At 47.0% G+C, this 14,774-nt stretch overlaps 11 protein-coding genes across 11 annotated transcripts; 7 read left to right on the top strand and 4 right to left on the bottom strand.

Annotated features, from left to right (window-relative positions):
• Window positions 1–271: 271 nt before the first annotated feature.
• KL911_000319 (uncharacterized protein) lies at window positions 272–1,300 on the top strand (the record flags this gene model as incomplete). Its single annotated transcript, XM_043198342.1, has 1 exon — window positions 272–1,300. The coding sequence occupies one exon, from the start codon at window positions 272–274 to the stop codon at window positions 1,298–1,300; it is 1,029 nt and encodes a 342-aa protein (XP_043057012.1).
• A 102-nt stretch (window positions 1,301–1,402) lies between these two features.
• Window positions 1,403–2,206, top strand: KL911_000318 (uncharacterized protein; the record flags this gene model as incomplete). Its single annotated transcript, XM_043198331.1, has 1 exon — window positions 1,403–2,206. The coding sequence occupies one exon, from the start codon at window positions 1,403–1,405 to the stop codon at window positions 2,204–2,206; it is 804 nt and encodes a 267-aa protein (XP_043057011.1).
• A 4-nt stretch (window positions 2,207–2,210) lies between these two features.
• Window positions 2,211–3,218, bottom strand: KL911_000317 (uncharacterized protein; the record flags this gene model as incomplete). The annotated part of the gene is made up of 1 exon (XM_043198320.1): window positions 2,211–3,218. The coding sequence occupies one exon, from the start codon at window positions 3,216–3,218 to the stop codon at window positions 2,211–2,213; it is 1,008 nt and encodes a 335-aa protein (XP_043057010.1).
• Window positions 3,219–3,425: 207 nt separating this feature from the next.
• On the top strand, window positions 3,426–4,290 carry KL911_000316 (uncharacterized protein; the record flags this gene model as incomplete). Its single annotated transcript, XM_043198309.1, has 2 exons — window positions 3,426–4,187; window positions 4,267–4,290. The coding sequence occupies 2 exons, from the start codon at window positions 3,426–3,428 to the stop codon at window positions 4,288–4,290; spliced, it is 786 nt and encodes a 261-aa protein (XP_043057009.1).
• A 125-nt stretch (window positions 4,291–4,415) lies between these two features.
• KL911_000315 (uncharacterized protein) lies at window positions 4,416–4,731 on the top strand (the record flags this gene model as incomplete). Its single annotated transcript, XM_043198298.1, has 2 exons — window positions 4,416–4,616; window positions 4,699–4,731. The coding sequence occupies 2 exons, from the start codon at window positions 4,416–4,418 to the stop codon at window positions 4,729–4,731; spliced, it is 234 nt and encodes a 77-aa protein (XP_043057008.1).
• Window positions 4,732–4,774: 43 nt separating this feature from the next.
• KL911_000314 (uncharacterized protein) lies at window positions 4,775–6,154 on the bottom strand (the record flags this gene model as incomplete). The annotated part of the gene is made up of 1 exon (XM_043198287.1): window positions 4,775–6,154. One exon carries the CDS (start codon window positions 6,152–6,154, stop codon window positions 4,775–4,777), a length of 1,380 nt encoding a protein of 459 aa, XP_043057007.1.
• A 60-nt stretch (window positions 6,155–6,214) lies between these two features.
• On the top strand, window positions 6,215–7,315 carry KL911_000313 (uncharacterized protein; the record flags this gene model as incomplete). Its single annotated transcript, XM_043198276.1, has 1 exon — window positions 6,215–7,315. One exon carries the CDS (start codon window positions 6,215–6,217, stop codon window positions 7,313–7,315), a length of 1,101 nt encoding a protein of 366 aa, XP_043057006.1.
• A 30-nt stretch (window positions 7,316–7,345) lies between these two features.
• Window positions 7,346–10,021, bottom strand: KL911_000312 (uncharacterized protein; the record flags this gene model as incomplete). The annotated part of the gene is made up of 1 exon (XM_043198265.1): window positions 7,346–10,021. The coding sequence occupies one exon, from the start codon at window positions 10,019–10,021 to the stop codon at window positions 7,346–7,348; it is 2,676 nt and encodes an 891-aa protein (XP_043057005.1).
• A 52-nt stretch (window positions 10,022–10,073) lies between these two features.
• KL911_000311 (uncharacterized protein) lies at window positions 10,074–10,832 on the top strand (the record flags this gene model as incomplete). The annotated part of the gene is made up of 1 exon (XM_043198254.1): window positions 10,074–10,832. The coding sequence occupies one exon, from the start codon at window positions 10,074–10,076 to the stop codon at window positions 10,830–10,832; it is 759 nt and encodes a 252-aa protein (XP_043057004.1).
• A 91-nt stretch (window positions 10,833–10,923) lies between these two features.
• On the top strand, window positions 10,924–11,832 carry KL911_000310 (uncharacterized protein; the record flags this gene model as incomplete). The annotated part of the gene is made up of 1 exon (XM_043198243.1): window positions 10,924–11,832. One exon carries the CDS (start codon window positions 10,924–10,926, stop codon window positions 11,830–11,832), a length of 909 nt encoding a protein of 302 aa, XP_043057003.1.
• A 29-nt stretch (window positions 11,833–11,861) lies between these two features.
• On the bottom strand, window positions 11,862–14,762 carry KL911_000309 (uncharacterized protein; the record flags this gene model as incomplete). The annotated part of the gene is made up of 1 exon (XM_043198231.1): window positions 11,862–14,762. One exon carries the CDS (start codon window positions 14,760–14,762, stop codon window positions 11,862–11,864), a length of 2,901 nt encoding a protein of 966 aa, XP_043057002.1.
• Between the last annotated feature and the right edge of the window lie 12 nt (window positions 14,763–14,774).

Genomic DNA, 14,774 nt, shown 5'->3' with positions numbered 1-14,774 from the left:
GTACGCTTTTGCGAAAAAACTAGCGAGCCAAAAGGTCGGCGTTAATAGCTCGGTAAATTGCTCGGGAAGCAATCTTGCTATGCTAAATGTAGATACGCAAAAAAAAGTACTCTTTTTGTCACTCTGATTATGTGCCTTATTGTCGGGTCACATATGAATCTCCACAGGTAAGAAAAAGAACTGCAGTTAGTAATTAAAATAAGCAAAAAGAAAGAAATCTACTTTTAATAAAAGAGACAAAAAATAGTGAATAGTTTTATAATCGGTGTCCATGTTTTCTGCGGATTCAACAACTTCAAACGCGGAACCCGTTAGTATCTCCATCAAGACTGAAAGTGCATGGGTACCTTCTATGATGCAAAATGGAGAACCACAATCTGACCAGTTAGCCTTTGCCATGAACATAATTGATCAAACTCAGGCTGAGCTAAGCGTATCAACGAATACAGAGGTTACAGACACATCGTCACAAGGTAGGGGAATAGCGAATCCCTCCACGACTACCACATCGGATGATACATCCTATCAGACTGCCGCTCCTTTACTCAACTCAAACGTGAAGTCTGAGCACGTCAACCGAAGAAGCTTTGAGAACTTCCACTTGGACCCTAATGATTTCCAAAATCTACTCATGACCAACCCTCCCATCTTGGAGTACCCATATCCGTACCCTCCAAATCAACAAGTTCCTGCTGACGATTGGTCGCCCTCCCTCTCTTTACCGCAGGCCGGTGTTGTACCCCACGAGGTGGCTCCATCTTACGCTTCGAACTATCTCCCTGCCAATGTGATGACTGATCCAGAATCACAGAGCTCGACGCCTGTGTCCGCTTCCCATCATTTTCCGCTTCGCAGAAGAGTTTCTATTTCCAACGGCCAAATAGGTCAAATCAGTATGATGTGCCACAAGAAGGACTCCAAGAAAACGAAAGCCGACGAAGAGAACGATCTACACGTCAACGAACAGGGAGTGCCTCAACAGCAGCTATTTTACAACAATGAGGTTATCTTCAATCCAAATGCAGGGCCTATCCACGGGACATCAGCGTGGAAAAAACAACGGATATTGGAACGAAACAGGATTGCTGCCTTCAAGTGTCGGCAGAAGAAGAAAGTTCAACAGGAGAAGTTGCAACAGGACAATGATATACTAGCTCAGAAAAACGCAGCCCTTATTGAGAAAAATAGACAACTGGAGAATCTGTTACTGAGGCTCAAAGAGGAGTTAAGCAAGTGTGAGGTCACCGACACAGTTGCAGACCTTCTAGCTCAGATTAATATCCAGGAATCCGAATCTTAACTATCGCTTTAACTTTACTACATGGTGTAAGGGTGCACCAATTTTGAGAGTCGAAATCACTAATTCATGATTTTTTTATAGTGTAGAGTAATCGCACATATTATGAGCTCGTTTGACGCCATCACTTTAGAAGAGCAGCGTTTGTATCAGGACGTTCCCGAGTTTGACGATATCAACCGCCAGATTAGCAGCACTCTTCTCGATGTCAATAACGGACTAAGCAATCTGAACAAGAACCTCAATTTTCTCCAAGATGCAATCAATAAGGATCAGAATGCGCAAAAGTACCATCAAAACTCTTCGAAGCTTATATCGCGGCTTTTTGAGCTATTCAAGAGCGTTTCGTATGACACGCGAAGACTAAACCAACTAGACGCTTCGTTGCTCAATAAGTCGCAGAGTTTTGTGAAAGATAAGCTGAATACAAGTTTGAAGCGGGCTTTACAAGATTTCAACGACCTGCAATCACTGTACACCACTCTGGAGAAAAAGATGAATGAGAAGAGCGCTAGTCTCATTTCACAGGAAACAGAGACTGAAACGGAGCCATCGTCACGGGAGCAGCAGCAACAGGCGGTCATTGAGTACGAACCTTTAAATGCAGAGGAAGTAGAGTATCAACGGGCTCTTATCGAGGAAAGAGAAAGAGACATCCAGAACATTTCGCAGGGAATAGAAGAACTGAATCAAATATTTCACGATTTGTCGAATATAGTGGTCGAACAGGGCGGGTTGATAGATAACATCGAGTCCAATTTATACAGTACATTACACGATACTCAGCGCGCGTCGAAACACCTTCACAAGGCAGACCGCTACCAAAGGAACAAGCGGCGACTTTGCTTTTGGCTCTTGGTGATTGTGAGTGTGGTATTCCTTTTCCTAGTGCTCATCGTAGTGGCCTGAATAATCATATGTTCAATGTCCACAAGTTTACCGCTCCATCGTCGCCCGCAGTCAGAAGCGTATTTTCGTTCCACCACTTTATACAGTTGATCTCAAACACTTCATGTCCTAGCTCCTGAACGGCACAAACCTTCCACTCGCCTTCCGATTCCGAATAGACGACTATTCGGCCGTCCGACCCACAACTGGCAAGCAACCCGTTCGTATTCCATGCAACGCCGTACACAGGCATTGTGTGGACTTTTGGTAAAGTGGCCTCTAAAACCCACTCCTCCTCCGACTTCAGGGTGGAAGGTAGTTTGCCGTTTGGTGTGGCTTCCTGGTCTGGACTTGTCTTTTTCCATATTCTTACTAATGAATCGTCGCTGCAATTGGCAAATCTGAACGTATCTTTTTTTTCCCAATCGGAGCACCACACTGTTCCATTAGCGCCTTGGCAATTAGCCACACACACCCAATCATCCTCGTCGTAGGCGTCTTGCTTAAAAACACGACAAGTGTCGTCATACGAGCTGGAGCACAGAATATTTTTGGTTGGATGCCAGGAGACGTTCTTGACATCTTGTTCATGTTCTTGGATGACACTGATACACTCGAATTCCTCGTTGCTATCGTCCGCTTCCCAAATCCAAATCGATTTGTCCCTGGAACAAGAGGCCAGGTAGATTCCATCGTGCGACCAGTCGACGCTCTTGACCTCATTTTCATGACCTTCAATTATCGCCATCAAGACCCAGTCTTCCTCCTCCTTGCTCCAGATCGAGATTGTCGAATCGAATGACCCAATTGCTAACGAGGGAACAGGTCCTGTTGGCCTGAACTTCACGCATCTCATGGTTTTTGTATGTGTGCTATCGTCCAGCACACCGACTAACCGTTTCGTATTCAAGTTATAAATTCGACATGTTTTATCCGAAGACACCGTTGCCAGGAGGGAGCGAGTTCGATCGATATCGATCGACCAGCATTTATCGGTGTGCCCTGTGAAAGTATGGACTTTGGAAAGAGACATGGAAAATAACTCGAATTACATTTTTTTATTTTTCCAGGTACTTTGCCGTCTATTATGTTGAGAAGGGTGCGGCCTTCCTGTCAGATTCGCCTCAATTCAAACGTCCCGAGCCGTCCAAATGACTCGGCAGATTTGGAAAAGATCCCAAAGCACTCAAATGTAAGCTCCTCTGGCTCCATTCCTCCAATAAGCACGAGCATATCCAATATGCTATCGAAAAAGAAAGTGGAGTATAACCCCGAGGACAACAAGGAGGGTGTCACATACGAGTTCCACGCTCCGCGGTCACCATTGGACGTCCGCAGCGAGCAGATCCGTAAATCGCACCAAGCATCAAAATGGAGGAAAATGCTTCCCTCTTTGGCAGTTGGAGGTGCTCTGATCTGGGGTTTCTACGCATACAACTATTTCAGCGCCGACAAAAAGGAAACAATTTCAGACTTGCTTCTTCCAGACCGGTTTCTGCCTTATCTGGTATCTTTCAAGTACCAAGTCGATCAGGATCATTATTTGATTGAGCTCACAAGGAAAAATAGAGGAAGCATCTTGGCTCCCCATCAACAATTGTTCGATGGAAAAAGAATATGGAGTGTTGAGATCAAGCAACCTGAAATCAACATTGTACGCAACTATACACCACTACCCCTGTATGTTGCGGGAATCGACCCTAACACACAGGAGCCTCATCTTCGATTAGTAACCAAACCGGAGGAGGAAGGTAAGTTTGTGCTATTGGTCAAGCGTTACGATAATGGTGAATTTTCCCGCTGGTTGACGAGCCGCAAGCTGCTAGACGAGGTGGAATTGCGCGGTCCAGTCGTGGAATATAAGGTCCCGTACCACCCATTGGATAAATTCCCCGCAAGGCCTCAATTGCAACCTCTGTTATCAAAAATACAGCCAGACCCCGAGTATTATGAAAATATTCCGCAGCCGGAGACGTGGGCATTTTACGCGGCAGGAACTGGAGTTCTGCCTTTACTACAGATGCTATATTCGCCGAACCCGCCAAAAGGCTTCATCAATGCCTATGTTTCGCTGCATAAAGAGTCTAATCTTCCAAGCCAGCTGAAAACGCTCAACTATTTTGCTGAAAAGTGCGGACGTGCAAAGTTCACCTATCTTGTAAGCGAGCATGGAGACAGGCTGCAGGCTAAGCATGTGTCGAGGCCCACGCTACCGAATTTTTCGGGCCTCATGGATGTGAAAATCAGCGAAGAAGTTTACAGACAGAAGCTACTTGCACAGAAAAGACAAGAAGTTAAGAACCAAATTCAGGGAGCACCAATCGGAGAACTGTCATCACAGCAAGAGGAGATTATTCCAAAGCTGGATATTCGGTTGCAGCCCCAGAATGCGTTCCAGCAGTTCAGTTTCTTCAGGAAACAGCCTCCACCAGTGTACCCTTCGTTTGCATTTATTTGCGGGCCCGAAAGCTATATCAGCTACGTGAGTGGCCGTCCGAACCTCAATAATCTAGAACAAAAGGACACCGGAGACATTGGCGGCCTGATGAAAGAGAAAGGCTGGACATTAAATAACATTAAAAGGCTTATTTAGAGTAACTCTACGTCCACTAAGTAGCCGTCGTCTAGCTCGGTATGCTCCACATTAGCGTTCAAATCCAGTTCCTCGCAATCGAAAATTAGCCGGATCCTGGTGTTTGGGTCTAGGCCTACCTTGCTGAGATAAAATTCTGCAATCGTCCTAATCTTGGTTTTCGGGTTCACCTGAGCCCTGACCTCTTGTTGGTCCTTTCCTTTCAATTTGATAGAAAAATAATCGGACTGCTCAGACTCCATAACGTCCTCATCGCTAATTACGGTTACTTCGTGCTCTCCGAAAGATTCCAAGTCTTCCAAGTTGTAAACCACCTCAACGATGTCATTATTTCTCAGCTGGAAATCCACTGGAATTGTTTTATCAAGCACCAGACCGTCGTGTTGAAGCTCGATGTTCAAGCTATCCGGATAATTCATGCGCACTAAAAAAATATCCAGAAGCTCCTTGACTGTGGTCCCCTTCTCTGCAGACAGCGATGTCCTTTCGTTATCTTTCTGGGGGTCCAGAATAGTTATGATTAGCTCATCATCGTCCAGATCTTCTGTGTGATCTTGAGACTGGGCCAGTTTCTCTAGCGATGCCTCTCTTCTTTGTCTGCGTGCCGTGACTTCTTGAGTCAAAACGGCAGTGATCGCAAACGCATCTCCAGCGTCGCTTAGGGGCAGCCGTGCACCAGAAAGCAGCAGAGACCCGACCCGCAAATCCTGGGTCAAAATTATATCATGGTCCTGTACGTAAAAGACGAGCGACTCGATGTCTTCTGTCCAACCCGGAGGAAGATTCCTGTTGTGTAACTCCAGTTGTTTGAGTATTTCGCGCAAAATAGTTTTAAACTGTGCATTACTACGAACACGAAGATGAAATCCGATTTGCTCGTCGTCCTCCAACGCCACCTCCACGGTCAAAGCGAACAATGCCTGTTTGATGGGTATTTGTCTTCCGTTAAAAGCCACCATCTGCTCTGAAGAGCTATACTTTTGTAATATCTCATCCAATTCTCCGTCGGGTTGCGTCAGCTCAATGTCCTTGTCCAGCTCTTTGAGGAATTGATCATCGTTGTTTGTCTCAATCGCCTTGACTTTCCTCATCTTCACACTCGCGCTCTTTCTAACGTTTTCCTCAACTGCCTGGAGACCTAGTTCCTCTATCAATGTGTCATACTGTGCCTTGCTCGAGGGAGACTCAGATTTTGCGGACTCCTCCTTGGTGAACTCTTTGACCCCCTTTTCGGGCTCGTCTGCCACTATGTCAACACTCAAGCTCTCCGTCTTGGGCCTCTTATCCTTCTTCTTCCGCTTCTTCTTCGGTGGAGCTATTGGCTCGTCTGAAAACGCAAAAAAATCGTCTTCCGCTCGGCTAGCTAGATGAGACATAATTATTTGAAAAAGTAATATCGTAAATAAAGCGAATTTATCATAAAAATCAACCACTCCATGTTCCGCAGATTTGCCTCTACAGTGTCTGTGGAATATGTCAACTCTCCCACGTTCAAGCTACCCCAGGGCTCGATGTTAGTAAGCGGTATTCAGCCAACGGGAGCCTTCCATCTTGGAAATTATCTCGGGGCTACGAAGACCTGGCACACGATAGCACGCAAACTCGACTCTTCCTCCCAAATGATTCTTTTTATCGCCGATCTGCACTCCTTGACTGTGCCCCAGAATTACTCTGATCTGAAAAAGCAGAGATTCGAGGCATATGCGTCTCTGTTGGCATGCGGCCTAGATCCTACAAAAGTTACAATATATCATCAGTCTGCTGTGCCCGAACACACCCAGCTGCAATGGGCACTGACCTGTTTTGCTGGTATGGGATCTCTCAATCGGATGACGCAATGGAAGGCCAAAGCAGACCTGAAAGGCGACGCGCAGATCCAGAATGAACTGGGAGCCGTCAAGCTCGGGCTATTTGCTTACCCGGTACTGATGGCTGCCGATGTGCTGCTATTCAACGCTACGCATGTTCCTGTGGGTCAGGATCAGGCGCAGCACCTGGAGCTCACGAGGGACCTTGTGTCTGCATTCAACAAACAGACTAAGACGAAGTTCCTCAACTATCCGAAAACCCTGATGGCACCTTCCAACAGGATTTTGAATCTGAGAGATCCGTCCAAAAAGATGTCCAAGTCCGATGGCGACGAGCTGTCAAAGATAACCATCACAGAGGACGGGAAGTCTATGAGAACGAAAATCATGAAAGCCACCACAGATTCCATAGAGGGACCTTTGACATTTGATCCGGAGCAAAGACCAGGTATTTCTAATCTGATCACCATTTACTCGGCTACCACGAACCAAACTATAGAGGAGATAGTGCCGAAGATCAAGGATCTCTCCAAACGAGATTTGAAAGAGCTTGTGGCCGATGCAGTGGTGAGAGAGCTGCAAGAGCCTAATAGAATGTACAAAGAGCTGATGGCCTCGCCAGACCTGCTCCATAAATTGAGTGTGGAGGGAGCAGAAAAAGCCCGAGCAGTGGCCAGCAAGAACTTGAAACAGGTGTATAAAATCCTTGGCATGGACATGGAAAAATGAGTCTTGTATATATACATAATCATCTAGTCGTTACAGAATGTCGTCTTCCAGAAGACCGGTATTCTCTCCGTACACCACCAGTATCCTCTGTACTTCTCTGTATTTGGAGCAACTGAGAATAAGTGTTCTCAAAAGCTCTGCTCGATCAAAACCGCATATCTTTTCTTCCTTGCTAAAATAGAGCTCCTGGAACAACTCGATCAGGCGATTTTTGAGATTGAGCTCGCAGAGTCTTTTCACGTACAGGATCAAATAACTTTTAAAACTCTTTGAATCCTGTAGCTGTTGATACACTAATATTTTGTTTTCCAGGTGATTGAGCGAGATAACCGTCTCCAAATTCTCGTATCCCTCTTTCATCAACATGACCTTGGATATTTTATTCAGAAGACGGCCCTTGCCTCTGCGTAAAAGCTCTTCATTTGTGCGGCTTTCCAGAGCGCCAACAATGGACTCGTCCTCCACTTGCGACCGAGTGAAGTCCCAATACTGCGACCCAAATGCCCACCAAGAGTCGCTAATCAGCGACCACGAACTCATGTTTTTGTCGTACAAATACCCGTTCCCGTTGCTGAGAGTGACTATGGGCACTCCCGTGCTCGAAATCGAACACATGGTAAGGTTTTCGGACCGCGTGAGAAGATCTCCGTTCACAAAAACCAGTCCGTTGGCCTCTGTGACAGTCTCGTACTGGTTAGCACGGTATATCGGCTGCAGCAACGGATATAGCGACGTCGGTCTAAAAAGAGCTTTGGGAACGTCCAAGTCCCAGGCATACATCTCTCCCACGCTTGTGACGGCCAACAGATACTGGTTTTTCATTTCCATAAATGAGAGCGGTGACCCCAAAATCAAGGGAGGCAGTACTCGGCGTCCCGAGCTGCCGTAAACTATAATCTGTCCGTTGGTTGTTGACACGGCCCAATGCTTTTCGGTGGCTGCCACCAAGTGCACCTTTAGCGGAATAAAATCCACAAATAGCTGCTTTCTATTTTCTTCTGACAGTTTCTTCATCAGTGCAATTCTTGTTGGCGACGACTCAAAGCCCGTGCCGTTCTTCACCTCCAAGTACAGGGACTCGTCCTCGGGCAGCGTGTAGAAAAAATTGAGTCGTACTTTGGCAATGGAAATCCTCACATTACTAAACGACAGCTGTGGATTAAGCACGACTGAGCCAATAAAATCCAATGGTTCCAGCTCTCTCTTTTTCTTGCCGTTCTGGGCACTGTCGTCCTTCTTGATGATTTTGTTCGCTTTCTGCGAGAGTTCCCGAGGAACAGAAGTTGACGGTGCATCGAAATCGGCCGCCGATGCAGGCCGTTTTTTGAGATCCACCGGAACCGTGGACACCTCCGGAACGGTGGGCCCGTTGGATTCTTTCTTAAGTGCCGTCTTCTTTGGGTCGGTGGCAGGCGCCACAATAGACTCCTTAACCGACCCGTTTTCCTTAAGCCACTTGTCGCGTCTCTCCAGCTGTCCCGGAAGCTTTTCTGCTGCAGCCTGTTCCAGCTGCTCTTTCTTGTCCAGTGGAATGACTGCAGCTCCCAGCTCGCTCTCTCCAAATACTCCAATCAACAGCTCGCCCGCAGCTGTCGATATGAAGAGTAGACGACCGTCTGCGCTCCAGCACATATCCTGGATCGCACTGAGACTGACTTCGTTTGCAATAATAAGCGGCGCACTCGAAGCGGTGTTCCAAATGGCGACAGTGCTCTCTGCAGACGCGGTGGCCAGAATGTAGTACTGCTTAGCTGTCGCAGGATTCATGTCGGAGGGGTCTTTGTTTGCAGGGTTTGCGAACACTATCGGAGAAAATGCTGTCATGATGCAACGAAAATCAGTAGCCATTAATTTGCACCAGCTGTTCCAGCTTGATCCGTCCGGATTGTTGAGCAGAGCCACCAGCGAGGACTTGCCCTTGCCCATGTTTGGACAGGCGAGCACCTTGTCATCCGCAGACCACGCCACTTTCCGCAAATTGGCCTTGACTTTGAGGTTGCTCGACAAATTTGAAAGTTGCTGGGCGATCTTGTACTTGAATACCCTACCGTGTTCCTGGTCCTCCTGCAAAGAATACTCGACGATATTGGCCAGCTTGTCGTCTCCCTGGGTGAACAAGTACCTGTTAGCGCAGTGGTCGAAGGTGATTCCCTTCACAGCGATGGTGTCGTCGTTGCTGTGTATGTGCAAGCTCGTAAGCTGTTTTCTATAGAGCGTGTCGTAGATGACAACCTCGTTGTTCATTGAGGAAAAGGCCAGCAGCTGGTCGTCTGCGGACCAGCTGCAGTCTATCAGTTGGCCTTTTTTTTGGCGGTACAACAAAGTGGTCTCGCACAAGTCTGGATTTTCCGGATTCTCGACAAGGAAGACCTCGCCGTTCTTGCACAGGGCCACTAGAAGATGGCTGTTCTGGCGCAGGTTTGCAAACTTCAAGCACGAGATCTTGCTCCGCGTCTTGAGCGTAACGACGTTATCAGCCTGCTGCGCCTCGGTGAACTTGGCCTTGTCAATGGCGGGCGTTGTTTGCACTTGTGACGGGCTTTTCGTCTCCAATGTCTCAGCATCAGGCACCATCCCGACAAATTTGGACATGGATCGCACCATGATCGTGGCATCATTTCCTGCTGTCGCCACGTATTCGTTCGTGGAGTTGACAGAAACGAAATAGGCCGCAGTGCTCGAAAACGACCCGCTTAGAAAGTACATAGTGTTGGTACGAGAAAAAAAACTTATTTTATCTCAATAGTATATAGCCCTAATGGCCTCTGCAGAATATATTAGCGACTCGGGCTCTGAGTACACGGAGTACTGGATCGACTGGTTCTTAGGAAGTCGCGGCAATGAGTATTTCTGCGACGTCGACGTCGAGTACATCACCGACAGATTCAACCTGACAGGTCTCAATCAGTACGTGGACAGAATCTCGTTGCTGGTGGACATTATCACGGATCGAACACAGATCAGCGAAAATGAGTCGGAGCAGACGCGTGCCCGGTTGGAAGACAACGCCAAGTTTTTGTATGCTCTCATCCACGCCCGCTACATCATCACTCAAAGAGGTCTCAACAAGATGATGGAAAAATACAAGAACGCGGATTTCGGATACTGTCCGCGTGTGTTCTGCAAATTGACGCCCCTGCTTCCCGTTGGACTCAGCGATACCCCCAAGGTTGCTTCTGTGAAGCTGTACTGCCCGAATTGCGAGGACATCTACAACCCTAAGTCATCGAGACACTCATCGCTGGACGGCGCCTTTTTCGGCACCTCCTTTCCTGCCATGTTTTTCCAGGCGTTCCCAGAACTCATACCGAGCCACAGCGTGGACATATACACGCCGAAAATCTTTGGGTTCCAGATTCACGACTACGCAAAACTCACGAGGTGGCGATTGCTCCAAAAAGACAAGCTTATTGCTCGTCTGGACGAGCAAGGCATTCCCCACGACAGAGACACCCGTGGAGGCTTCGTGGAACCCCGTAAAGACCCGGACGACTCTCCTAATAAAGGCCGTAGATAGCAGCGTGCGTTGCGTGCTTTCCTTACACAGCCATGAAAAGTTCAATGTAAATGGAGTGCAACTATTGTAAAAACCTGTATTCAAGACCATCATGGGCCTTACCTCGGCAGCCGACAATTTAGTCACAGAGAACCCAGATCATATTCACATCATGCCCCCCGCTGACGCGCGCGTGATCTGTCCCACGGATTATTTTTCTGGGCAGGGGAAAAAGGTGCTTCTTTTGCTTAACCAGGAGATTAAGCTCCCGGTCGCTGCTGTACAGCAAGTGTGGGATGCTTCGCAATTGAGGATCTGTGCCGATGGGGGTGCAAACCAGCTTTACAAATATAGTTTGAAACACGGTCTGGACTGGCTGCCGGACTTTGTGATAGGTGACCTGGACTCCTTGCGGCCCGATGTGAGCATCTTCTATAAATCCAAGGGGGTCAAGGTCAAACAGCAGGCCTCCCAATATTATTCGGATCTAGACAAAGCCATCACGCTTTCAAACCTGGCTCTGCTCGATTCGACAATAAATCTCGACGACTACGACGACTATGACGGCCTCAGCAAACATGAGGAAAGCATTACCGATAGCATTAAAGATAAGGTCTCCGTATTCATGATGGGATCAATTGGCGGTAGATTTGACCACACGGTCTCTACAATCAGTAAGCTGATCAAATTGCATCAGACTCGGCCCAATTTCGAGTTCATTGTGAGAAACAACGAATATAACGAGTATATTCTGTTTATTCCCAAAGGACGCAACTTTGTCACGCTGCTGCAAGAAAAGGACTACCATCGAGGTGAAGAGTTGGTGAAGGCCAGTCTGCCGCTTGTTGGGCTGTTGCCACTTGCGTGTCCTGTGCGATTGAGCACGACCGGACTCAAATGGGACGTTACGAACTGGGAATCCTCCATTGAAGGAAAAGTGAGTGCCAATAACCTCCTGGTCGGCGACAACGGGTTTCTCGTCGATACCACAGGCCCCATATTTGTCAATATTGAAATCTGATTTTTTAAAAACGTATATACAGCGAACAGTCAGCTCGAAAACATCGGGTCTTTGGAAAACTGAGAGATGAAGTCTTGCAGGTTAATGCTCTTCTCGCCAGGAACCTCCTGGTCCATTGCGCTGATCTGACTGGCGTACGTGTCGAAGGGACTCACAAGGTCCGGCGCTCCAAATGACATGACGTCGACCTTGCTAGGATCATCAAAAGTCACGTTTCCAACGGAGCCGCTAGATTTCGTAGAAGGGTGGTCTGTGGAAGGGTGGTCTGTGGAATTCGAGTGGCTGAAAGAGTCTGTTTCAGAAGGGCGGTTGACTGAGAAGGAATTGCTCGACTGAAACGATCCTAGGTCTGCCAGAGCGTAGCAGTCAGGGACGCTGAAGAAAGAGTACGCATGAGCAGGTGGACGGTGGGTATGATCCTCCTTGAGCAAGTCGTCCAGACACTCGTCCCCATTATCGTAAATGATCTGGTCGAATCCTTTGGTGGTCAGTTGCGTAGGCTCCGATTCAAGCGGGTTAGATATGTTCGACGAAGAGGGCCCTCTCTTCAGTTTGTCTGGGTCCGAGTTCATAATTCTGGCCTCGGCATACGTGAAGTCCTTTCTCAAATTCTGGTTTTCGCTTGCAAGCTCGTAATGCGTGAGCACCTTTTCGAATCTCTCCTGCTTTGTGTTCTTGAAAAAGTTGAAGAAAATCTTGATAATCATCGAAACTCTCCAGCAACAGAAAAAGTCTGCCTTCAAACCAATAGTATTGAGATAGTATTCCTTTAAATAGTGAAACATGATGATGAGGAACTGATCGTTGGTGTTCCTATCAAGGTCAATGTTAAGCCAATTCAGAACAACAACAGAATCCACAGAGTTGCCAAACTTCTTCAAAAGAATCTCAAATTTCAAATGATCAGAGGTGAAGTTTTGCAGGAAAATCGACATTGTCCACAAGATGCCTCTATTAAAACAGGCCTGGACTTTGCTTGCAAAAGGAATCTCCAGGCCATTGAAGAACCGCTTGAAATTCTGATGTGACTTGCTAGCCCCATGAATGGTGGATGATTCCGTCAAGTACTTAACAAAGTCGTAAGTGAATTTGAATAAGATCAAGGCAGGTTCAGACGCCTTCACAGCGTGCTCCAGTTTTTCTTCCTCCTGATCTTCTGAAGCATACAAGAACAGTAAGTAGTGTAGACAATTCAACAAGGAAAGGAGAACCAGTCTCATTTCAAGTTTTTTGATCTTTGAAATGTTGAAAATCCGCTCGATCGGATCCTCGATCTTGAAACTGCCAGTTAGCTCTCCGCTGTCCAGCATCTCGTAAATTGAGCTTAGCCGACTATTCAGAAAAAGCTCAATTCTTTGAATATGTGCTAGGAAATCGGACTTTTTTGCACCGTCGTCGTAGTTACGACACAGTTGGAGGGCTCGGCGGATCAGTTTGGCAACTTCAAACTCGAGATCTATATCCCTATTGATCGCATTTTCATTAATGATCGACTTGAGTTGCTTTCCAGTAATACTGATAGACATTCCGCGCTTGAAATCGTCCAAGGTTGCCTTATCCTTGGCGCTGATTTTTGGTAACTTGACGTCGTACTCATCGGGATGAATTACGACTGGCGTTCCAAGATCAAAAGCGCTCAATGTGTCCATATAAAATAGCTTGTAGAAAATTCTTCTTCTGAGATTCTTCACCTTTTCGTCTCGGAACACCTCAGGAAAGTGGTCGGGATCTCTGTTGATGCCCAGCACGCGGCACATCTGGATGATCAAGCTCAGTGAAATCGACGCTTCATAGTAATCCTCACTCAGCTCTGGCGAGTAGCTTTGGTACCATCTGAGGAACATCAGCACCTGTATGTTGCGAATCGTCACTTTTCTAAAAATGCTTTCCTCGGGAGGCATGCTCAACAGGACATTCTTTGCCAGCTCCACATACTGTGGACCAATGACGATGCCCATTCGCAACATGGTTGCCAAGTTCTCGTCTTCTATCGAGCGAGGGTTTTCGTCAAACTCCTTCACGTTGATGGTCATGTAGGCGTATCGGAGGATGATGAGGAGCAGCGAAACGATCGAGGTGTTCTGATGATGTGTAACCTTAAAACTTGGATTTCCCTTCTCATCTGACAATAAAACATACGTTAGCTCCTCCCGGAAAGTTTCCTCATCAACAAACGGAACCAGGTAGTAAGCATGCGTGAAAAAGCGATCGATGAGAGCATCAATGGCATACATTGGTGGAAGCTTGCTGCTTGCAAGTGCGATAAGGTCATGACTCTTCAAAAGCTCTGGAGCGGTGAGCGTGGTGGTAGTCATCCCACTCAGAATGGAGTCCATGCAAAGATCCTTGTCTTGGTAAGCATGTTTGCGCGCGATCTGGCTGTTATCGAACATCTTAGAATCGTGCTGAACCTTAGTTTTCTGTGCGTTCATATAGTCCTCGTATTCCTGCTCATGTCGTTTGTTGAGAGCCTCAAAGAGCAAGCTCAATTGCTTATCCGCTTTAATAAATGTCACGTAGGAGGTAGCACCGGAACGCAACATCCTGTTTTCCTTGAAAATCATGCGATCGAATTTGTCTGATAAATCAAGTACCGGGTCCTCCTGGTCTTCGCACATTCTGCTAATTGACTCATTGAACACAAACGACAAATCGCTATACTCACTAGCGTTGATATTATTAGCTTGCAAGATTTTCTCAAGCTTGTTGACTTTCATTTTCAGATTGATGATCTCAGTCGTGAGCTGCATCTTGTTCATGTTGTCCAGGTTCTGGTTGGCATACTTACACGAATATTGGGTCTTATTCTTGACGCAACTAGAGCATGGCTTCGTGCGGTCACACTTGAGCTTCTTCTTCCGGCACGGTTCGCACGAAATGGGCACTCTATTGCGGCTCTTTTTAATTCGCGAGTCGGTCCCTGACGACATTACAAGTCAATA

The sequence above is a fragment of the Ogataea haglerorum genome (genome assembly GCF_019207285.1).
Source record: "Ogataea haglerorum isolate 81-453-3 chromosome Unknown 81-453-3_NODE_1_length_915391_cov_96.871712, whole genome shotgun sequence".
NCBI classification, from domain to species: Eukaryota; Fungi; Ascomycota; class Pichiomycetes; order Pichiales; family Pichiaceae; genus Ogataea; species Ogataea haglerorum.
Note: the sequence above shows the minus strand (reverse complement) of the source record. Positions and strands in the feature narration are given on the sequence as shown.